Source organism: Erythrolamprus reginae, chromosome 4 (assembly GCF_031021105.1).
Source record: "Erythrolamprus reginae isolate rEryReg1 chromosome 4, rEryReg1.hap1, whole genome shotgun sequence".
Taxonomy (NCBI): Eukaryota; Metazoa; Chordata; class Lepidosauria; order Squamata; family Dipsadidae; genus Erythrolamprus; species Erythrolamprus reginae.
In genome coordinates this window covers 30,340,970-30,365,382 of record NC_091953.1, presented here as the reverse complement: position 1 = coordinate 30,365,382, position 24,413 = coordinate 30,340,970, and the positions used below count along the sequence as shown (strand labels likewise).

The window sequence follows — 24,413 nt, the reverse complement described above, 5'->3', positions numbered from 1 at the left end:
AAGATAGCATACAAAATCCTATCCATTGTCATCCTTCTTTTAAAGGTAATGCCTAAGTTACCTGGAAACTATATTCTTCTTTTAAAGGCAATGCCTGAGTTACCTGGAAACTATATCCGAGTCTACGGAGAGGGGCGGCATACAAATCCCAAAAATATTATTATTTATTATTATTATATTCTTTCAGCATTCGTTTCACTTATTCAAAACTGAGAAACTAAAATAATTATAAAGAAAGTTTATAAAGAAAGATTATTCATGTTTCCTTTACTTTTTCTGGATTCCTATATTCTATTCCAACTATGTTCATTTGTCCAAATGACTGCTACTTAAAGAAACAGCAAATATAGGTAGTACAGAAGGCTGGATCAGGTAAACATAGCCCAATGTCATTCTGAATGTAATGATTTATAATTAGAAAATTTTAGACAACCTCCCCTGAGATTATGCAATTATGTTTCCACTAACATAGGTACCAAATGACTTATATAGACAAAAGCAAATATACATCTGTTCTGCAGCATTGTAAAGAATAATGGTCAATGATAACAAGATGACCTCCCCCTTTTAAAATTTATTTATTTATTTATTTATTACTTAGATTTGTATGCCGCCCCTCTCCGAAGACTCGGGGCGGCTCACAACATGTAAAAAACAAATCATAAGCAATCAGACAAATTTAAAATATTTAAATATTTAAAAAAACCCATATGCTAACAGTCACACACACAGACATACCATGCATAAATTAAACGTGCCCAGGGGGAGATGTTTCAGTTCCCCCATGCCTGACGGCAAAGGTGGGTTTTAAGGAGTTTACGGAAGGCAGGAAGAGTAGGGGCAGTTCTAATCTCCGGGGGGAGTTGGTTCCAGAGAGTCGGTGCCGCCACAGAGAAGGCTCTTCCCCTGGGGCCCGCCAACCGACATTGTTTAGTTGACGGGACCCGGAGAAGGCCCACTCTGTGGGACCTAATCGGTCGCTGGGATTCGTGCGGCAGGAGGCGGTCTCGGAGATATTCTGGTCCGATGCCATGAAGGGCTTTAAAGGTCATAACCAACACTTTGAATTGTGACCGGAAATTGATCGGCAACCAATGCAGACTGCGGAGTGATGGTGAAACATGGGCATACCTAGGTAGGCCCATGACTGCTCTCGCAGCTGCAAAATGGCGATAATGTTTTCCTTATCAGTGATGACATGGATATTTCCATATATTTTGGGGAGGGGGGAAATGACCATCATTTTACCATTGTTTTCCTGAGAAATATATCTTAATTTTTCAGCTCAACTTACAGGGTGGTCTCCTAAGCACGTTTTAAGCAGATCTGATCCTGTTCAGCATTTCTGAGATCAACCAATATAATCTAGGTCAGTAATAGCAAACCTATAGCACATGTGCCACAGGTGGCATGCAGAGTGATATCTGAGAGCACACGAGACATTGCCCTATGACAGCTCCACCACGCATGCGCATGATTTTTGGCCAGCTGATTTTTGGCCTTCTATTTGGCCCTTTTCACTTCAGGAAAGCCTCCTGAACCCTGGGGATCGCAAAAAATGGCCCAACGGGCCAACCGGAAGTTTGGAGGCTTCATTGAGTATGCATACACAGGAGGGCAGCGGGGGGGCGAGTGTTGTACGCATGCACGAGGGCAGCATGGGGGTTGTGCACATGTACAGGACGAGGACATTGCATTAAGGGTGTGGACACATAGGCTACAATGTACCCTCTAATTTTTTTTCAGTGTGGGCGGAAAAGTATAGTGTCTGAGCGACAGTCCCTTTGGGACTGGGCGGCATAGAAGAATAAATAAATAAATAAATAAATAAATAAATAAATAAATAAATAAATAAATAAATAAATAAATAAATAAATAAATAAATAAATAAATAAATAAATAAATAAATAAATAAGAAAAAATCCCTTCTTTTTTATTAAAAGAAATTAATAATTTAAAAAAACCAAAATCCATTACTATTAAAACTAAATCAACCAGCAAAACCAAAAACATAACTATTAATAAAAACAGGTGAGGGCTGGGTTTTTTTTCTGTTATTATTTAAGTGCTTTTACCATATGCTTTAAATCAAGAGTCACTTCTCTCTCTGTTTTTCTCTCTTTCCTGTCATTCTCTGCCTCAATCATTTTCTCATTTCTCTTTTCTCCCCTTTTTTCTATCATTTCGCTCTCTCTTCCTTCCACTCTTCTCTCTCTCTCTTCCTTCCTCTCATCTCTCTCTTGCTTTCTCTCTCTCTTTCCCTCTCCCCCCCTCTTTCTCTCTCTTTTTCTCACTTTCCCTCTCGTTTTCTTTCTCTCTCACTCACTCTTTCTCTCTTGTTTTCTTTCTCACACTCTTTCTCTCTCTTGTTCTCTCTCTCTTGCTATCTCTTTCTCTCCCCCCTTTCTCTCTCTCTCTCTCTTTCTCACTTTCTATCTTGCTGTCTGTTGCTCTCACTGTCTCTCGTTCTCTTTCCATTCTTCTCAGCGGAGGCCGGCGAAGGTGATATTCAATGTCGGGGGGGCGCGGGTGTTTGCGCGCGCTCCAAATCCCCCTGCTAGCCCCCCGGAACATTCAAAATAAGAAAAGCCTTCGCCGGCGAAGGCTTTTCTTATTTTGAATATTCCGAGCGGGCTAGCAGGGAGATAGGGAGCACGCGCAACCGCTCGCGCGCCCCTGACATTGAATATCACCTTCGCCGGCCTCCGCTGAGAGAATGCCTGCTCCGCCTCTCCTGCAATCCCCTTGCCGAGAGCCCGGGACGAAAGTGCTCTCGGCAAAGGTGAGACGGGCAGGGTGTGTGTTCCAGGTGCGGGAGGAGCTGCGCCGAAAGGCCGAGGGGCCGGAGGAACTGTGGGGAGGCAGGGGCGGCCGCGGCTCCCTTCCCTTCTGCTGCCGTCGCCTCCCCGCCCCCCCCCCCCCCGCGGCTGGCCTGGGGATGGGAGCGCACGGCCGTGAAAAAGGCTGCGCGGGGGTGTATTTTGGGGCGCGCAGGCACGCGCGGGTGCAGCTTTCGGGGAACGGTGATAGGCTATTGCACCCACACACACCTTTTTGGCACCCGAGCCAAAAAAGATTGATTGATTGATTGATTGATTGATAGAAACATAGAAGTCTGACGGCAGAAAAAGACCTCATGGTCCATCTAGTCTGCCCTTATACTATTTTCTGTATTTTATCTTAGAATGGATATATGTTTATCGCAGGCATGTTTAAATTCAGTTACTGTGGATTTATCTACCACGTCTGCTGGAAGTTTGTTCCAAGGATCTACTACTCTTTCAGTAAAATAATATTTTCTCATGTTGCTTTTGATCTTTCCCCCAACTAACTTCAGATTGTGTCCCCTTGTTCTTGTGTTCACTTTCCTATTAAAAACACTTCCCTCCTGGACCTTATTTAACCCTTTAACATATTTAAATGTTTCGATCATGTCCCCCCTTTCCCTTCTGTCCTCCAGACTTTCTTTCTTTCTTTCTTTATTTATTTATTTATTTATTCATTAGATTTGTATGCCGCCCCTCTCTGCAGACTTGGTTTGCCATCACTGATCTAAGTCCTGCCAGCTGCTGCGATGTCCGTTTAAAGCAGTTTATATAAAGACTCATAAATATACAGGTATTATATACTTGCAATCATACTGTTCAGTTGATTCCCTTTCCAAGCTTGTTGATCTGATCTCTGGGATAGTGCTGGGATCCACTCATATTCTGATGCTGTAAGTCCTCAACCTACCTACCTTGCCCAGTTTGCCAAATAATATCTGGTCTAACTCATACAGGCAGTTATACAGAAATCATGCCTCTGTCTCAAGAGTGATTGACTAGTGTCCCTAACATGGGTGGCATTACATCTTGTCCACTGCTGTAGTCAGATTTACTTCTTGGCACAATTAAGTTAAGTTAAATTAAGCCACCTCGGACCTCTACAGAGTAAGGACCTGTTAATGCGATTTGCCCCAGGAATCTGAGGAATCCACAGGATTTCTGAACAATCCTTGATGAATAACCCAAACATCTCATAGGATGTTTCAGTGACCTTGCCCTCTGAATAAGTGCTTCCTGATCTTAAAGCACATGTTGATCTTCTGAGAGGTACCAGAACACAAATCACTAAAAATAAGCTTGGTATATAGCAGGGGAAAGTCCAAAAGTGAATTTATCAAAAAAGGTAAAAGCTCAAGTTAAAACTTACATCAGCATAATAAAAGAAGCAAAGTATCATCATACATCCTCCCTTTTGCATTGGCAGACTGTCAACCAGCTGCCTTGTTTAGGGTAATAAATCCCCTCTTAGGAAGGGATGTCCAGGAAGATCTTGTGTTTGGCAGTTATAATTGTTTTGTTTACCATTTTGCCAAGAAAATCACCCTAGTCTTGCTCAGTCCTGAACAGAGTCTACAGTGCTGACTGGGGTATTATCTGTCCGGTTATTGTACTGCCGGTCTCTCTGTTAGGAGCCTCCCGAAAATTCAAGGGTACAAATTTCAGACACACACATGTTTGGAAATTCAAAACAATGTTCTTTATCACAAAAATTCAAAATAAACAAAGCACTCTTTTTGTATTGCAAAGAGCACTCTTCCCAAAACAACCAGGTAGTCTGTACAATTTCCCTTAAGCAGTTATTAAGTACTTAGCTAGCAGCTGTGAAGAAACTTCACACCCCTTCTTCTTCCAACGAAGTGAGACACACACACACACACGCGTTGCTCTGCTTTGGTTTCAAAGGCGTGAAAAAGCAACAAAGTCCAGCAACACAAGATTCCTGACGAACTCCAATCAGATATTCTTCCACAACGGCCAAACCCACATGCTGCTATTTATAGCAGCAGCCCTAATTACTGGAGCACCACCCAAACACAGGTGGCCTCCCTTATTTCCTGTAATATGTTCTTATTTGGTCTCTTCTACGCATAATTCTGCGCTTGCGTGAGTCCAAAATGTCATCATCTGAATCAACGGAAGATAAGGGAGAGTGACTGCCTGGGCTGTGTGCCAAGCCCTCCTCTGCCAAGTCACTCTCACCTTCTTCTTCGTCCGAGAAAACTAAACTCTGAACTGATTCTGTCGGCAATAACACAGGCCTGTGACATGTTGAAGTTTCCCCTGCATCCACCTCCCCATTCCCTGGGGCAGGAGCTGGGCCAGAGCCAATCACAACAGTTATCTGGGATTCTTTTTGGTCAGGGGAAATGGACAGATGAGTATCTCAAACCCCTCACAATGTGAAAGACTGTGGTAAGTCAATCAAGAAATAAAAAGCAGGTACACTGTCATTTTATTTTATAAACAACCTCAGTCCAGATGGCAAGAAACGTGAAGGTGGCTATAGTACACCTCACCCTAAGAGAGATTATCTAGAGCTGTAGGTATTTCTTATTTTATTTTATTTGTTTGTCAAACATGTATAGGATAGTAGAAGTTTATATAAACATAAGTAAAAAGTCATGATAAAAGAGGACCGTATGACAGTGACAGTTGGCATAGTGGTACACTTATGCATGCCCCTTACAGACCACTTAGAAATGGGGAGAGGTAGACTGTAGATAGCCTAATGTTAAAGTTTTTGAGATTTTGGGAAGGAACCACAGAGTCAGGTAGTGCATTCCAAGCATTGATCATTCTCTTGCTGAAGTTGTAATTTCTGCAGTCAAGTTTGGAGTGGTTTACATTTAGTTTGAAACTATTGTGTGCTTGTGTATTGCTGTGGTTGAAGGTGAAGTAGTCATTAACAAGGACGTTTTGGTATATGATTTTATGAACTACATTTAGATCAGATTGGAGGCGACCTGGTTGTAAATTGTCTAATCCCAATATCTAGTAGAATAAGGTATTTTGTTGCGAATTCTCCATTGTATTAATGTCTGATATGCAAATGTGGGTTCCAGACAGGTGAGCTGTATTCCAGAATTGGTCTAACAAATGTTTTTTAAGCTTTGGTTCGCAGTATACTATTAGGGTATAAGGATTACTTAAATCTTCCCCCTTTACATTGCTGAGTACATGGTAGGGATTCAGCTGCAGAATACATAATTCTTGGCTCATTTAAATGTCTCTGCAACACTTGACACTATTAATCAAGGTATCCTCCTGGATTACCTCAAGGATTGGAGACTGGAACACAATGTTCCATTTCTACCTCAGTAGATAATCCCAATCAAGAGCAATTGCAGGTCAGCCTTATAATCACTTTCTTCAGGAGGTCCATAAAGTTAGTCTTCTCTCTCTTTTAACACTAAACAACCCATGATCACTTAAGTCATCATTTCATAGATATTGCCCTACCAGAGTCCTCAATGCCCTCAACAATAGCAGAGCTTCTAATACACTTGAAAAAATCATGGAGATATTCAGAGATGCATGTGCCTTGGAAGCAGCCAATCATGTTGAACTGTACTGCACAATCAAACATCATAAACTGACCATAGGAAATGTTTTGTATTTATTATTTGTTTGTTTGTTTATTTATTAGATTTGTTTGCCGCCCCTCTCCGTAGACTGGAACCTGCATTTGCTTTATAGTAATTTGTCATAAAATAATTTACATGATTTGCCAAATTTCAATTCCACAGGGGTCCCAGATTTTGAAGCATTCTGTAAGTTAGTACATTTGAGGTAACTTACGGTAGTTGAAAATGTTTTGCCTCGAGATTACATCACTTTTCCCAGTTCAAGTTTACAAACACAAAAGTTTTAGTAGCGTACTAGACAACTCATGGCCTGACAGATCATTCTTTCAAAGATATTTATCATATTTCTCAATGCCTTCATCAATAACAGAACTTCTAATGTACTAGCTTCTGTGGAAAAAATGGGATGCATTCAGAGACGAATCTGCCTTGAAAATAGCCCATGTTGAATTGTATACCACAGTTGAAATTAACTACAGTAAATGTTTTATGATAGCTACCTTCCTATCATCCCATAAAGATTATCCCTCAAATACAGTGTTCCCTCAATTTTCACGGGGGATGCGTTCCAAGACCGCCCGCGAAAGTCGAATTTCTGCGAAGTAGAGATGCGGAAGTAAATACACTATTTTTGGGTATGAACAGTGTCACAAACCTTCCCTTAACACTTTAAACCCCTAAATTACAATTTCCCATTCCCTTAGCAACCATTTAGATTATTACTCACCATGTTTATTTATTAAAGTTTATTTTTTTTTTAAATTATTAAAGGTGGACGAAAGTTTGGCGATGACCTATGACATCATCAGGCAGGAAAAACCGTGGTATAGGGGGGAAAACAGCAAAGTATTTTTTAATTAATATTTTTGAAAAACAGTGGTGTAGGCTTTTCGCGAATTTCGAACCCGCGAAAATCGAGGGGACACTGTACTGGCTTTTTCCCCAAGTGCTAGGATAAGATGAGGTGACTGCACATCAGAAGCTTGACTTGGTATCAAATTTTTGTTTTTATGTATTTGGTTTTAATAGTTTTAATATGGCTTTTATGTATTTTAACTTTTGATTGTGAACCAATCAGACTTTCTGCAAACTGGGATGCAATATAAATGTTTTAAATAAATAAATAATTTTTGCATTGTGTCATAAACTGCTTTATGATGATGTTTGTATCATAAAATGCTTTATAAAATTTGCCAAATTTCAATTTCACAAGAATCATGGATTCAGATTTTGGATACTTTCTGTAAGTTTGAGATAAATTGGCTCAAAAATTATTGTCCTATAAGCACCATTTTACCCAGTTAAAGGTTATAGGAACAAGAGTTTTAATAGTGTGTAGAGTTATATGAAGCCACTGGAAGAGGTTCATGCAACAGTTCAAGTTGTGGCATCTTCAATGTGCTAATGGCAGTTAGTAGTGCCTTCTGCTGCCATTCCTCTACACCCCCATGTACCTAGAGAGATGCCTTCTAAATATGGTCCCCTAATGTCCAAGATTAGATGGGATGAAACATACTGTAATTCAGTTGTAGTTACTATTAATTCTTTGTGGGTTTCGGTAACTTCATGAATGAGTATTAATGCCCTTGAGGGAGCATGTCTATGTTTTGGTCCAGTTGAACTCACAGCTGTTGCTAGATAAACAGGTGGAAGCTATGGCCCATAAGCCCTTAGCTCTGGTTGATGCTCATGGAACTCAAGGATCTGCCTACAGTAGCTAAGAACCATCACATAATTTTATACTAATCAATCCTAAGTGCAGTGATTATATACTAACTGACACCATTTACACCCCTGCACTTATTTACTTCTGGATTGAACCTAAAGGGCTAGTTTTGACTTATAAGCCCTACATTGCTGGCCATTCAGGTACTTCAACTACTACTGGAATCCACCACTACCGAGAAAATCTTCCTCAGACAAGCTACTGATGGTTTCCCAATTTTCTATAATGAGGCCTACCATCACAAAATAGTTTTTCTGCTCTGAAACAAATTTCAAAAGCAAGGCTGTTCCTTCAATGTGGCCTTCCATAAGGTAATAAAGACAGGAAAGTCTTTGGGAAGCAATTAGGAACAATATAAAACTGAATACTATTAATAAATGTATTTTATAACTTTGTTGAATCTTTTGAGTTATTGATAATTCTTGGTGACTGCCAAGAAAGATCCTGTGGTTTTCTTGGCAAGATTTCGAAAGTGTTTTGCCACTGACTGTTTCCTAGGGCTAAGAGAAAATGACTAGGCCAAGGTTATCCTACTGGGTTTGTGTCTAAGACAGGGCTGTCAAAGCCCTGGCCTGCAGACCGGGGGCATCATGCGCTGGCCACACCCACACCCGATTTAGCAAAGGGGGGGGGAGTTCCGAGATGTCACATGATGCTACCGTGACGATGTGAGTTTGACACCCCTGATTTAAGGCAAGCCTAGAACTCACACTCCCTATTTCTAGCCTGATGTTTTAACCACTATACCAAACTAGCCGCGATAATAAATATATTACTATACTCTCTAACGTTGTTATAGTTTTAACTTGATTTTGTTATTATGATGGTTGTTCTGTTTTAATGTATTGTCACTAATAATTTGGTAATGGCATGTAACTTTGATGGAAAATTGTTAAATTTAATTTAAAGAACATTAAATTAAAATTTGGAAGCTACAGCTGGTTCAGAGTACAGCATTGCTAGTAAGTTACACACAAGACTTGGGGTTTATTTGTTAATACTTTAAATGCCACTTAACTCCCAAATCACAATAATCACAATAAAACAAGCTAAATAGGAGAAGATAGAGTATTAAAAATGGGAAGAAAACTTTTTAAAAAATTAAAAATGGCAAGAAGACCGGCTACATAGAAATGAACCAAGGGACCATTCTCCCCAGCCAATGGCCTGGGCCAAGAGCCACATCTGCACAGCTCTTCTAAACAGCAGCAGAATAGGGTGATTCGGCTCTCAGGAGAAACCTCACTTCAGAGAGCTATAGCTACAGCTCTGCTACAGGTACATTCTGGGGTCCCAAAACATGAGATTGTTTAATTGAAGGAACCTGGAGCACGCCAACCCTGCAAGATCAAAACACCCAGACAGATGGAAGTCAAGGGATAATCAGACACTTAGGCCAACAGTCCCCAACCTTTTGGGCAACAGGGACCAGTTCTGTGAAGACAGTTTTTTTCCGTGGACTGGAGGGTGTGTGGTTTCACGTGCTTTTTGCATCCCGATGAATCTTCAGTTTTTAGCACAGCCCAGTTTCTGGCACGTGGTGGACATGTGCTGGTCCACAGGCTGGAGGTTAGGGTCCCAAGCCCTAGGCCTGTGATGGGTCCCATGCCCAAAGTGACACAAGGAGCCATGTCACCTGGCACATGCAGCATTGCCCGTTCTTCTTCTGGATTTCTGGCATGCATGCACATGCAACAAACAGCTGACCTTTGTGCTTGCGGCAGTGCTAGAAACTAGAAGAACTGGTTTTCTAGCATGGGCATGTATGTCGGCCAGCTGATTGGTGCATGCATATGCATGGCAATAACCAGAAGACTTGCGGGCCAGTGCACATGTGTGCCCTGGAAACTGGAGATACATTTTTTGATGTGCGCATGCCCTTGAGCAACTCCTCTTCTTGGCCACAGCCCAGACGAGCGTGCGCGTTTGTGAGAAGTGTTCCCTTTTTGGCACTCGTTGCCATAAATCCACAAAAAGATTGCCATCACTGCCTTAAGTAATACTACTTCTGCACAAGCTAAACTGATTTTCAAATAGACATCTGGGTGAATATATGCTGTTAGATATACCCAATCAAATCCTTCATGTGAAGCACATGACTCGATATTTGAAGGTCCCCAGCATCAATTTCTCCTGCCTGCCTAAAAAGGATTGGTTCCAGATCCCATATGTTGAAGTGTGCCATCTAGCAGGACCTAGAAATGTTCTTTTTCTTTTTCAGTGCCTGTCACATGGGTGGTAGCTCTTTCCAAAATCCAGAACCAGTTTTTCCCTTCACCATTGGGCCAATATGATGTGTGAGTCATTAATAAGTTAATATTTATATTAAACTAATTTTACCTTTGTGCTATGGGTATAGGTATATGTACTTCGATTTCATTTCTCTCTCTGGATTTTATTGTTTGTAGGCATTGCTATTTCTAAAGTTTTAGCCAATTGTTTATGAATGAATGGTTATCTGAAGTACGTGAATACATTTCTTAAAGCAATGGCAAATCTCAATAATCCACTCTGTAAATTCTAACATACAATATATTGTGTCCCAATATACTCACAAACATAAGCATGTATTAAAAGCCACAATTATCAGCATGACACCATGCACATCATGAGATCTTGATTTAAAAACTGCAGATTACATGCTTGTGCCAAAGATACAAAATGATATAAACATATAATGTGTCATAACACAACACATCTTCCCCTCACTTGTCCCCACATGTGGATGTCTACTTTTACTAATGCTTCTCTTTTGTCATTCATCTCCTATTCTACAAGCAAAGGAGCTCTAAACCATAGCAGGCAGTACATGTTGTAACATGGGGAAGAAGCAGCTTGCTGTACTTTTCATTCTACAAGAAAGAAGAAAATTACCGTATGTTCCGCACTGCTCAAGGCTCAGCATGATCCATTCCTTGTTTTCATACAACAAATAGGCAGCGTATCCCACTCACAGAAGGAACAGTTTAGGCCAATGATGGCGAACCTATGGCACGCGTACCACACACAGGTGGCAGGAAGAGTCATATCGGAGGGCACGCAAGGCGTTGTCTTATGTCAGTTCCAGCACGCATGTGCATACTGGGCAGCTAATTTTGGGGTGTTTTCGCTCTCCCCACGCTTCAGGAAAGCCTCCTGAACTGCTTTTTGCGGTCATCAGGGTTCAGGAAAGGCCCCTTTAGCCTGGGGATGGCGAAAAATGGTCTAACGGGCAAATGTTCAGTTGCCCCATTGGGCCATTTTTCACGATCCCCAGTAGAATCCTGGGAAAGCAAAAAACAGTCCAATGGGCCTAAAAGAAGTCCTGAGGCCTCAGTGAGGCCTGTCCGCCTGCATGGGGAGGGGGAGCAGTGGGTTTGTCCAAATGTGCAGGGGGAGGGCATTGCATTATGGGTGTGGGCACAATGTCGTTTGGCGGGCCCCAGGGGAAGAGCCTTCTCTGTGGTGGCCCCGGCCCTCTGGAACCAACTCCCCCCGGAGATTAGAACTGCCCCCACCCTCCTTGTCTTTCGTAAACTACTCAAGACTCACTTATACCGCCAGGCATGGGGGAGTTGAGACACCTTTCCCCCAGGCTTTTTTTTAATACTTTGTTTTATGTTTGGTATGAATGTGCTGTTTGGTTTTTTAAATAATGATAGGGTTTTATATGTTTTTTAATATTAGATTTGTTCCATTACTATTTTGTTTTTATTACTGTTGTGAGCCGCCTCGAGTCTTCGGAGAGGGGCGGCATACAAGTCTAATTAATAATAATAATAATAATAATAATAATAATAATAATAATAATAATAATAATGGGCACACTGATGCGTACGCAGGCACTCTTTCGGCACCCAAGCCAAAAAAGGTTCGCCATCACTGGTTTGGGCCAATGAGTCCAAACCTCCGCTCATTGCAGAATCCAAATTAAAACACTTCAAAATAAAAAGCTCCAAAGCCTTCACTCGAACACATCAAATACAGAGGGACAATCACCTCTCTGGGTCAATAGTTCTACTGTTGAATTTTTCTGTGTGGAAGGGCTTATTTCCCCACTAATATTCAGTTGGAATCTGTTTTCCTGTAATTTACACCATTATCCAGTGCCCTACATTTTGGAATGAGGAAAAAAAGGGTCTTAATTTTCTTTCATGGGACATATTTTCAGACATTTAAAGAATCACATACCCCTCTTCAATATTTTCAGAGCTAAAGGTACACTACTTCTTCAATTTGTCTTCTAGACCTCTAGTAATTTTAATTTTTTTTCTCAGAACCTGCTCCAATATGATGCCCAAAATATAATACTTGTGGAAAGGTATGACCAAAGCAGAATAAAGTGGAGCACTTGGTTACACTTACATGGATACGGCCTAAAATTCCATCCACAGTGCATCTATCCCACAATGTCCTAATTATCTTGTCAATTTGACAAACTGAGTAACAGTTATAACTATATGAGGCAATATTTTTCCATGACTATCAAGGGTCAAGGTCCTGGACAGCAGTTATCTCTGATGAATAATTCAACTTCATTCCACTTTAATCATCTCCATATCATATTTATGGTACTTGTTACTTTAAGTATAGGCTTTTGAGCAATGGTAAATCGAACTTCTACCATTTTCTGTAATCTCAATGTTCAGATCCAAAATCCACTACTATTTACAAAATGTATGGCTTCATTTGAACAATCATTGCTCTTTCTATTCTAGCATTTCAATGTCTCGCCTACATTTTTCCATTTTAGTTACATATCCCTTTACAGTACATTAGCAAAAGTTTATAATGCATTATGTTTGTGAGCATCATGGAATGTGGGCATAACTTCCCACGTGTCATTATAAACTTCCTTTTTTGAAAGATACATGCCAATATTTAAGTAATCCAAACACACTGGAAACTGAACAAAGTCCTAAGAAAACCTGAAAAAAATATTTCAGATGGAAGAGAGGATCAGTGTTCACATATTTCTAATATCTACATAATATTCTTAACTTTTATTTAAAAAAAAATCCTAGTCCTACAACAGTGTAACGAAAATAATCATCCACTGACTGAAATGATTAATACTGCTTTATGGAGTGATAAGTTTATATATTCTTTCCATCACACAAAAATTCTGGCATAATATTCTTGGTTTCCATTAAGCAGAATTCTTCAGCATAGGTAGTCCTCAATTTATAACAATTTTGTGATCTAATATCAAGCAAAGTCAATGTGGAAGCCAGATACACTTAACAACCATGTAACTAACTTAACAAATACAGTGATTCATTTAAACAACTGGGGCAAATAAAGCCGTAAAATGGGAGGAAAATTGCTTGACAACTGTCTCACTTAGCAACATAAATTTTGTGCTCAATTGTGTTCCATACACTACAGCTACAATAATTCTAACCTGGCTTGCTTTCATGTTAATGGTCAGAGAACTGGAGGCTCTGGCTTAATGCAAACTAAACTCTGCATTCAAGTCAGCACTGCTATGGAACAAGCACCCTGCTCTAAAAGCAAATTTCAGTTTCAAATAGCATACTTTACATCAGTGGTGGGTTTCACTTACCTTTGGTACCAGTTCAGGAACGGGAGTGTGCGCGGTACTTCTGCATATGCGCAAAACGTCTGTGATGATGACTGAATGGGTGGGCGGAGCCTCCCTCCATCGCTGCTACTGGTTCACCCAAATCAGGATGAACCAGTAGAAACCCACCACTGCTTTACATACTTTGGACTGGTTATCCAAAGCTAGGTTTTTTTAATTTATTTAATTTATTTAATTTATTTATTTATTTGATTTATTTATTTATTTATTTATTTATTTATCTGAGTCTCCTTAGACTCAGGGCGGCTTACAAGATGTTAGCAATAGCACTTTTTAGCAGAGCCAGTATATTTCCCCCACAATCCAGGTCCTCCTTTTACCCACCTCGGAAGGATGGAAGGCTGAGTCAACCTTGAGCCGGTGATGAGAGTTGAACCGCTGACCTTCAGATCTACAGTCAGCTTCAGTGGCCTGCAGTACAGCACTCTACCTGCTGCGCCACCCTGGCATATAGAACTGATATGGATGTCCTACATCAATGATGGCGAACCTTTTTTCCCTCAGGTGCCGAAAGAGCATGGGTGTGCGCTATCACGCATGTGCGTGTGCCCACACCCATAATTCAATGCCTGGGGAGGACAAAAACAGCTTCCCCCACCCTCCGGAGGCCCTCTGTAGGCCTGAAACACCCTGTTCCCCAACTTCTGGTGGGCCCAGTAGGCTCGTGTTTTGCCCTCCCCAGGCTCCAAAGGCTTCCCTGGAGCTGGGAGAGGGTAAAAATGCCCTCCCCCATCCCCCCGGAGGCTCTCTGCAAGCCAAAAATGCCCTCCCAGAGCCTCTGTGTGAGCCAAAAATCAGCTGGCCGGCATACACATGCATGCAGGAGCTGAGCTAGGGCAATGGCTTGCGTGCCGGCAGAAATGGCTCTGTGTGCCACCACTGTCCTACATCAACTCCCTTGAGCTAGAACACTAATTGGAAACAAATCTTGAACTAAATGATACTTGCTTGACTTTGAGGGTGCAAAGGATGCTTCAAAAAGCAGTAGCTTGCTGATGAGAAGGAAAAAAGTAGACATGCTACATGTCCAGACTAGGAATACTGGCTATAAGATTGAGCTCTAGTTTTTCAAAGGTACTTAAGAAAATCCTAGCAAAAATACAAGCACAGAAGAAGGTGTACTGGCAAATGTACAAAACAAATTGCCTCTCAGCTGGCAGACTCCTGCATCTGGATCCTAACTGCAGGGCCCTCATTCTTTCAAGCTTCAAGCATTACTAATGTCAACAACCAGAATGAATACACCACATGCTAGGAAAACTACCAATCACATGACAAAAAAGAGGAAAATGAGAATAAAAGATGTATTTTCTTTAAACACCCACCATGACCTTTGAGAATTATCAAGATGAATCATAAGCAATTAATAATTATCTTCATTTAGACATTTGATGTGGCGTTTAGGCACATCTAAGTTTTTGTAAACTGAGCTTTGATCCTAAACACAATGACCTACACTCAAATCCCATTTATTTTAATTAATGGGTGTCAAAAAAAGTCCTTGGAGTTCAGTTTTTTATTCTTCTACAAAGGCATTCCATGTATCTGTACTGTACTGCATATCCTATGGACATGAGAATACTAAAATAAGCAATGCATTTTTTTTTATTTCAGTGACTTCAAATCCATTGTCTTTGAATAGAGCAGTCAATACTGAATTAACTGATTATATGCTTTCCCTCAGCTGACCACCCATTCTTGAACTGCTGATTCCTATTCTCAACTCTACTGCTTCTGTTCCTAGTCACCACCAGTCATGTGACTTCCCTCCAAGGTTAAAAGTAACAAAGCTTAATATATTTTATACACATTGAAGATGCCCTTGAACAGTGTGAGAAACGAGGGGAGAGATACTATATAAAACTGTCTCATTCATGGAGGAAAACTGAGATGAAAATATCATAAGGACACAACAGAAAAACAATACTTCCAGAATGCATCTGGGCCACTAGATGCCTGTACTAAAATCTGTAATTAAAAAAAAAGAATAAGAACGATGCAAAAATAAATTATTCCACTAAATATTTATATTTAAATGTGTCCACGAGGTTTAGTCATAGCAAAAGGGAATGAGGACAAAAGCTGTACCAAAAGGTAAGGTATGAGATAAAATCTGGCTTCAACTTTAGGAATGTGGAGTTATTATAATTCCTCATCTGATCTTCAGCAGGCTTATTTCTGTAGATTGCTAGCATTTCTGTTTTCCTGATAAAGTTCTCCACATCATACGTCTTGCATGCTTTCAAGAGAAACTCTACAAGGCCAGAGTAGAAAGTTTTACAAACTTTATTACTTTAAGTTTAGTGCAGTGGGAATGAAATGTCGGATAAGAAAATGGGAACAAGATACTTAACTAACATAATAAGGACATGTTTAAGAATATATGGCCCTTTAACTAAGAAAAAGAATCTTGGGACATGAAAATGAGCGCTTTAAAAAGTTAAATTCAAATACCATGTATTGTGAGACTGAAAGAATTATATTCAAGGTCTAAAAATGAAAAACAATAAGTGCTCTCCACACCTGCTGGAAATAGTATCTCTATCAATTTTTACACTCCTGCATTAAGGGGGGGAAAACTAGAGAGCCAAATACAGTAAAGCCCAAGTTCTCTAACCTCACTTTTGGAGAGCTTGTTCCTTAAAAGGTCACATAGTAGATTGGACTTATTTCACACACACACCCCTGTCCAGAGAGAAACTGGCTGTACCATAACTCTGTGGTGCACATTGCTCTTTTTCCAACCTTGGCAACTTGAAGATATCTGGACTTCAACTCCCAGAATTCCCCAGCCAGCATTCGCTGGCTGGGGAATTCTGTGAGTTGAAGTCCAAATATCTTCAAGTTGCCAAGGTTGGGAAAGACTGGGATAAGCGTGTTAGAATACAAAATCTGGTTATTCTGCGAAATAATCCAGACGGATATTTGGATAAGAGGAAAAAACCCACCCGGACACTCACCCACCCCTTTCCTTCAACTTTATAGCAACTTCCTCGGTCAGCAAAGGAAGCAAACTATTCGGAGAAGTGTCATCAATCTTCTATGCTTGCAGTTAGCAAGCTCGTTCAGCCGACCCCAGAGCGGCAGCCTAGCTCCGGCGCTAAAGTTGAGAGTTCGAATCCAGCATGGAAGAAAACTGCCGGAGAAAAGATGGGCGTCTTTGCGCCTTCCAGGGTTCTGCTACTTGTCCGGCGCCTGCCCAGCACCCTCTGGCCTACACACACACACACACACACACACCGTTACTCCTCAGGTTTCTCTTACCTCGCAGAGACAGCAGCGTAGCCAACGGGGCCACCCAAAGTGCCCAGCTCGACGAACCCTTGCAAGTCATGCCGGGCGCGGAAAGGAGCTAAGCGGGCAGCCGCGGCGGCGCGTCGTTCTGGCCGTCCGAGTCCTACCGAAGCCGCCCCTTTGCTTGAGGGGAGCCAGGTGTTGTCTCCGCAACCCGGACAGGCAGAGCTCCGAGCCGGGGCGGCTCCCGCTGCAGCAGCGAGCCGCTCCGGCTCCTCCCGCCGCCGCCGCTGCTGCTGCAGCAGCTGCCGCTGCCGCTGTCCCGGGACCAACCGCTCGCCTTGCTTGCTCCCCGGGAGGCTTCTGGTGCTCCGGAGCCCGGCAGCCCGGGGGGCCGCAGCCAGACCGCGAGCCGGCTCGAGAGCGCAGCCTGGCGGCTCCCCGAGCTACTGCCACCACCGCCGCCGCAAGCGGTGAGGTAGAAGAGCCGCCGCCTTCCTCGGGCCACGGCACGCGCGCTCGCCGCCGTCCCCGCCAGTCTGGCTCGGGCTACCCCGGGGTGGGGTTCACTACAGGGCGGGGGCGGGAGGCCGGGCCGCTTTCCCCTCTTGACGCAGCGGGAGACGCAGCGGCTTTTTCCAGGGCCACCAATTGCACCTTTTGGCGGCTTCGAAGTTCAAGCGCCTTCCCTTGCCCAAACCGGCACCTCTTCCCGCTTCTGCTGTGGTTTGCTGCCGCCCCCAACGTTGCTGAGGCGGCTCACTGACGGGGCCCCGGTCAACTACAGGCGAAAAGAAGGTTTGTTCCCCACCCGTTTTGGGTTTTTTTCTCCTCAGGTTTATCCGACCTACAAGAAGTTGGAACACTTCGCCTCAGTTTTGTATATAAAGCCCTAGTGGTAGTAGTAATAAACCCGGGATTGCAACCCGGGATCCTCGTGGCCACGATGAACTTCTGACATCACGCGCAGGCTTGAAAAGGGGGACCCGCAAAATTATCCCGTTTCTGACAACCGCACGCCGGCCCGCTAGGGGCGTGCGGCGCGCGGCTTCCAAGTTGGTGGCAAAAGTCTTTGGCAGGAAGCGGTGAAGATGACTTTGGGTGCGAATGGAGAAAAGGTGGAAAGACCCGGCATTTTAAGACCTGAACAATTAATCCGTGGAACGGCTCGCCTCCAGAAGTTGTGAATGCTCCAACACGGGATGTTTTTAAGATAGAATAGAATAGAATTTTATTGGCCAAGTGTGATTGGACACACAAGGAATTTGTCTTGGTGCATATGCTCTCAGCGTACATAAAAGAAAAAGATACATTTGTCAAGAATCATGTGGTACAACACTTAATGATTTTCACAGGGGTCAAATAAGCAATGAAGAAACAATCAATATTAATAAAAATCGTAGGATACAAGCAACAAGTTACAGTCATACAGTCCTAAGTGGGAGGAAAAGGATGATAGGAATGATAAGAAAAACTAGTAGAAATAGAAGTGCAGATTTAGTAGAAAGTCTGACAGTGTTGAGGGAATTATTTGTTTAGTAGAGTGATGGCGTTCGGGGAAAAACTGTTCTTGTGTCTAGTTGTCCTGGTGTGCAGTGCTCTGTAGCAATGTTTTGAGGGTAGGAGTTGAAATAGTTTGTGTCCAGGATGTGAGGGATCAGTATTTTCCCTGCCCTCTTTTTGACTCATGCAATATACAGGTCCTCAATGGAAGGCAGGTTGGCAGCAATTGTTTTTTCTGCAGTTCTGATTATCCCCTGAAGTCTGTGTCGGTCCTGTTGGGTTGCAGCACCTCACCAGTCAGTTATAGAGGTGCAGATGACAGACTCAATGATTGCTCTGTAGAATGATGTTAGATAACCATCTGTCTGAAGTAGTTTAGGGTTTCCTACCCAAGCAGGGGGTTGGACTAGAAGATCTCTAAGGCCCCTTCCAACTCTGTTGTTATTGTTATTTACGCTGCTAGGGTTTTTCTTCTTTGGAGGCCATTGTTCTTGCACACGTTTTCCCCTTCGGAGAGATTCGTTGAAATGTACCTTCTTGTGGAGTTAATGCAATGAAAGAAAGAAAAAAGAAATCCATAAATCCTTATTGCCGGGTTTGGTCAGAAACGCGAAACAGCAAAGGAAGTGCAAGTCATGCACCCTTCCATTCTGCTTGCTTATAGATGCTATTTAAAGTCTTGTGATGGAGTAGGGTGTCTAGTGTAGCGATGCAACCTGAAACTATAACTAGGCAAGGCATAATGGGGAGGGTGGGGGTGAGTATGCCATGACACTCACCTACGTTTTTCCTGCTGCTCCTTTAAGTAGCTGCATCTTTTCGCGGCATATTCTTCAGAGCTGCAAGAAAATCCCAGCAAAAAATACATTTCATTTATGGAATTGCCATACAGGGCTGTGTGCATGCCCATACATGCACTAGATGACATTTGCCTTCAAATCTGTAATGCTGCTCAGCCTTATATAAAAAACGCCAGCACTCTTTTTCCCCACAACAACCCTGTGAGGTGGATTGGGGCTGAGAGAGACTGGTCGAAACACCGTCTCCTGTTTTCTAGGTCAGCACCTTAGCCATTACGCCAAACTCTCTTTTATTTTATTTACTTATAAACCATAATTCTGGCTTCAGTTATGCATGAACCAAGTGTGAGGAAAGCTATTGGATGGTAGTGATGGGGGTGGGGGTGACATAATGAGGACCCGGATTGTGGGGGCAATAGCCTAGCTCTGTTAAAAAAGTGCTATTGCTAACATGTTGTAAGCCGCCCTGAGTCTAAGGAGAAGGGCGGCATAAAAATTGAATAAATAAATAAATAAATAAATAGTGGGAGTAGTAGGTTTATGCATTATTTATTGAATAATTAACAGGGCGGAGGTTGTTCTTTCTTCTCTAGTACCTTAATATGATCCTTAATTACTTTTAAAATAGGAAATAATTAAATAGTACGTTTTTACCCATAAATGCTTTAATCATTATCTAGAACAGAACTTTTATAGCAATTAAAGAAAATGGAGCTACTTGCCTAATCTGTTATCATACTGAACTTTGTGACTTCAGCACAAAACCTTAAAATGTTACTGTTCTCAACAAATTATGCTGTATATCATTTGTCATTTTTAATAGCAATTCAATAATGTGACTTAATCAACTGAAAAAGAGTCCAATTTGAAAACTTATCTTGGTTAGTAAGCCACTTCCGCCCAGTCACATGACCTTTAAGCCACCACCCCTAGTCACATGATTGTCAAGCCACTCCCACCTGGTCACATTGCCGGCAAGCTATTCCTACCCAGTCATGTGACCATCAAGCCACAACACACAATAAGCCATGCCCACAGTGTGGTAGTAAAAACAATTGCAGCCCTTCACTGCTGAATACGTTCACATGTTAACCAAACATACCAAAAAAAACCCATACATCATGGCTTATTAGGGTATGTAAACACAGCTTTAAAGTCAACATGGGTATAATGGCTTCATCCCTTCAATTTTTGTCATGTAAATTCTATCAGATATGTTAAGAGTAAATGTTGACATCAGGTGTTTTCTTCACATGAAGGTGCTCTGTATGATATGGATCCCGTCAACCAGAATTTTTCACAAACATTTGATACTATTGTGATAACAGTATATGTGAAATGCCGAGGCTGTGTAATCTCATAGGAAAATGTAAAGCATTGCTTGTTCTTCTTTTTTTTTGAATATATAAATCCAGCAAATTGTAGATTTGAACATGGTTTCACAACAGATGTTTGTCAGATTTCAAGTTGAACATGTCTAAATAATAATAATAACAACAACAACAACAACAACACACCAGACATCCTGATTGTGGAGAAAAAGAAAGTATGGATCATCGACATCGCAATCCCAGGGGACAGCAGAATTGAGGAGAAGCAGCTAGAGAAATTAGTGAAATACGAAGATCTAAAAATCGAGCTGCAATGACTCTGGCATAAGCCAGTGAAAGTGGTCCCAGTGGTACTTGGCACGCTGGGCGCAGTGCCAAAGGATCTCAGCGGACATTTGAAAACCATCGGAATTGACAAAATCTCCATCTGTCAATTGCAAAAGGCCGCTTTACTGGGATCGGCAAACATAATTCGCCGCTACATCACGCAGTCTTAGGTGCTTGGGAAGCGCCCGACTGGTGATGAAATACGAAATCCAGCATAGTGATCTCATTTGCTGTGTTGTATTGATATAATAATAATAATAATAATAATAATAATAATAATAATAATAATAGTAATAATAATTTATTAGACTTGTATGCTGCCCCTCTCCGAAGACTCGGAGCGGCTCACAACAAATAATACATGAGATACAAATCCAATATTAAAAAACAATTTTAAAAACCCTTATAAAAGCAATCATACAATCCAAATAAACTATACATAAAATGGAACAGCTGGGGGGCCATAAAGGCCCATAACTGCTTGTAGCTGTGCCTAATACCTACATTGCAAAAGTGTTGTGGTTGCAAGTGGCTGCAGACAGACTGACAAACATCTCCCACATCCCAGCTGTGTGTTGTGTGGAAGTGCACATTCTAAATGCTGATTGGTTGTCCAACTTCATATTCTTTGACTGTTTGAATGCCCCCTAAAAATATAAATGGAACACCTATGCATCCATCCCCGAACAATAGACCTCTAGCTATGTGCAGTGCTGGCGAAGTCCGTTCTACTGTTAGAAAAGGAAGTCCATCATGTGTCTCAATTCCACTATCAAACTGCTAGGAAATTGTTCCTTACAGTCAGTCTAGATCTTGATAGAAGTAGTGTAGGGGTTCCTGCTAAAGCAGGGGGTTGGACTAGAAGACCTCCGAGGTCCCTTCCAACTCTGTTGTTGTTGATGATGATATTATTATTATGTCAATACAATACAGCAAACGAGATCACTATGCTGGATTTCGTATTTCATCACCAGTCGGGCGCTTCCCAAGCACCTAGGACTGCGTGATGTAGCGGTGAATTATGTTTGCCGATCCCAGTAAATATTATTATTATTATTATTATTATTATTATTGTTTATATTGTTTTATAACAAAATTATTATTCCGTTTCAGAAAACGTATTTTAGCTTCTTCTATACGACTCCCCTTCAGATATTTGAAAAGTGTTACCTGCTGTCACAATTGTGTTTTCTGGATTCAAAGGAAGTTGCATCTTGTCCCGTGATCATCCTTATTAATCTCCATTGTTTTTGTTACAGAATCTCTGAAATTTTCTTAAAAGTCTGATGTCAGAACTGGACACGGTAATCAAAGTGGTGTCTGACTAGGACAGGATATGATAAAATATTACTTCCTGTGATTTGAAAATGATATTAATGCAGCCTAAAATGCCATTGCCTTTATAGCAGCCATCAAACTACTTCTTCTTGGATTAAACTGCAATGCAGACATCCTTTTTCCATAATTCCCGCACCCTATAGCAATGCATCTGAAGGGCGGTTTTTTTTTTCCTGATTAAATCTCATTCTGACATTTTCAGCCCTCTAATTTATCTCTCATGTGTACTGGTTTACAACCACAGTAAATTGAATTGATTGATTGAAGACATCAAGAAAATGTAGAAGTTTATTTCAAAACTATTGCAGCTTTGTGTCATCTGCAAATATGATATACATCTCTCCTCATCTAAATCTAAATAAATCGTGAGTGGAAGATTTCCAGGCCACATGGAACTCCACGTGACCTGCCACTCTAAGTTGATAGGAACTGCTGATGAGTTTTCTTTGACTGCAGTTTTAAGCCAGTTGCTATATAGATTCACTCCTCCCAGCCCTACTTAAGTATCTTACTAATCAAAATGTCTAGATTATTTGTAATTTGACATAGACACTACTGCAATGATTCTATGGATATTTTAGGGGCATCACTTTCCTTGGGAAGAAAGATCTGCCAAAAAAGTATTTGACGTAGTAGATAAAATTCTGCAGCCCTTTGGAATTCAGCCCGAATAAAACGTAACTTATATCTCTCCAGCAACTCATAGCAGCTGCATCTTTCCCAGGATTTCAGTTTCCCTCCACAGCATTTGTGTGGCCCTTAGAAAAGATGCAGCTGCTTTAAGGAGTTGAAACAAGTGTTGTATTAGTGTCTCTGAATGCTCTGAACCATTTTTGAGATTAAATTTAAAATGTTGCATAACCTAATAATATCCAGATTGCGTTATTCTAAAGAGATCTGCGTGGGGCTGCTATTGGAAAGAATTCAAATCTTCAAATACTTGGATCCTTTTTTTTTCTGGATAAGCTTCCTCTTTTCCAAATTCAGTTTTGCTGGTTGGTGCCTATATATCTGAAATGGTTTTGGACAAGAATTATTGAAGGATTGCCTCCAATAGAAGTAGGCAACATTTTGGGACATCTTAAGCCATTCCCACATGTATCTGCAAGCCAGTTTTTTAGCTACCAAAAATACAATTTTATGTGCCATAAAAGAGGCTGTAAAGTATCCAGCCAGTGTACAACATAAAGTATCCAGCCAATGTTCAACAAATAATGTAAATTGCATACATATATCAGATTAATATTCCACCTCCATTCAAATGCTCATAGGGGCATACTTACCATTCCCATTTTAGTACATAAAGTCAATGTGTATAATAAGAGGATATATATAACATCTTGTTATATCTTCAAGGTTGAGGTGGATTGAACAAGAGATTGAAATGCTGAACATCTTTATCGTCTTTCCCAATTCATCTTTGCTTGACATTCTGGGAACTGTAGTCCCAACGAATCTAGAGGACTTGAGAAGCCTAGCCTTGCCATCCTGTAGTAAAGCTATGGGGTATTTTTATTGTAATGAGAGCTTGCTAAATTCTATAGGTCATCTTTAATGATTGGGAAATACATAAAAGCAGCAGAATTTCCCATCTGCTCCAATAAAAATGGACAATGATACAGCAGTGGAACTGCATAGAAAAGGAAATTGCATTTTATACAGACAATGCTTATTTAAAAACACATGCTTTTACCATGTCCTACACTTACTAAATGTTGGGAGAAAGAAATATAATGGTACAACAAAAGCTGAATTTTTCAGAGCATAATATTCTCTTGAAATATATACCTAGTACTTGGAATTTGACCAACTGGATAATATTAATAGATTCTCCTTGCCCTTACTATAGATAAAAGACTGATCTTGCAGCATTGGAAAGATAAATGTATGGTCCCTTTCACTGAATGGATTGAAGACCTGATTGCATTTGCTACCATCCTGCCAAAAGATGGACATTATATGAACAAATAAAAAATGGGACTCATTCATACAAAATAAAGAAGATTAAAAACATTCTAGTTATATAAATGTACTATAAATATAAACACAATTAAATAATAATTGCATTAGATAGCAATAGCACTTACTGTACAGTAGATGCATATAATGCTTCAAAGTGCTTTACGGCTCTCTCCAAGCAGTTCACAGAGTAACCAAT

At 41.1% G+C, this 24,413-nt stretch overlaps 2 protein-coding genes across 2 annotated transcripts in view; one reads left to right on the top strand and one right to left on the bottom strand.

The window, feature by feature from the left end:
• Window positions 1-17,817, bottom strand: part of IGSF11 (immunoglobulin superfamily member 11) — a 227,247-nt gene extending 209,430 nt beyond the window's left edge. The window contains exon 1 of the mRNA XM_070749933.1: window positions 16,987-17,817. Within this exon, the coding sequence (XP_070606034.1) occupies window positions 16,987-17,056 (70 nt within the window). The 5' untranslated portion in view covers window positions 17,057-17,817. The remainder of the gene's footprint in view (window positions 1-16,986) is intronic.
• TEX55 (testis expressed 55) overlaps window positions 17,422-24,413 on the top strand; it is a 91,615-nt gene continuing 84,623 nt past the window's right edge. The window contains exon 1 of the mRNA XM_070749934.1: window positions 17,422-17,754. The gene's annotated coding sequence lies outside the window, so the exon portion shown is untranslated. The remainder of the gene's footprint in view (window positions 17,755-24,413) is intronic.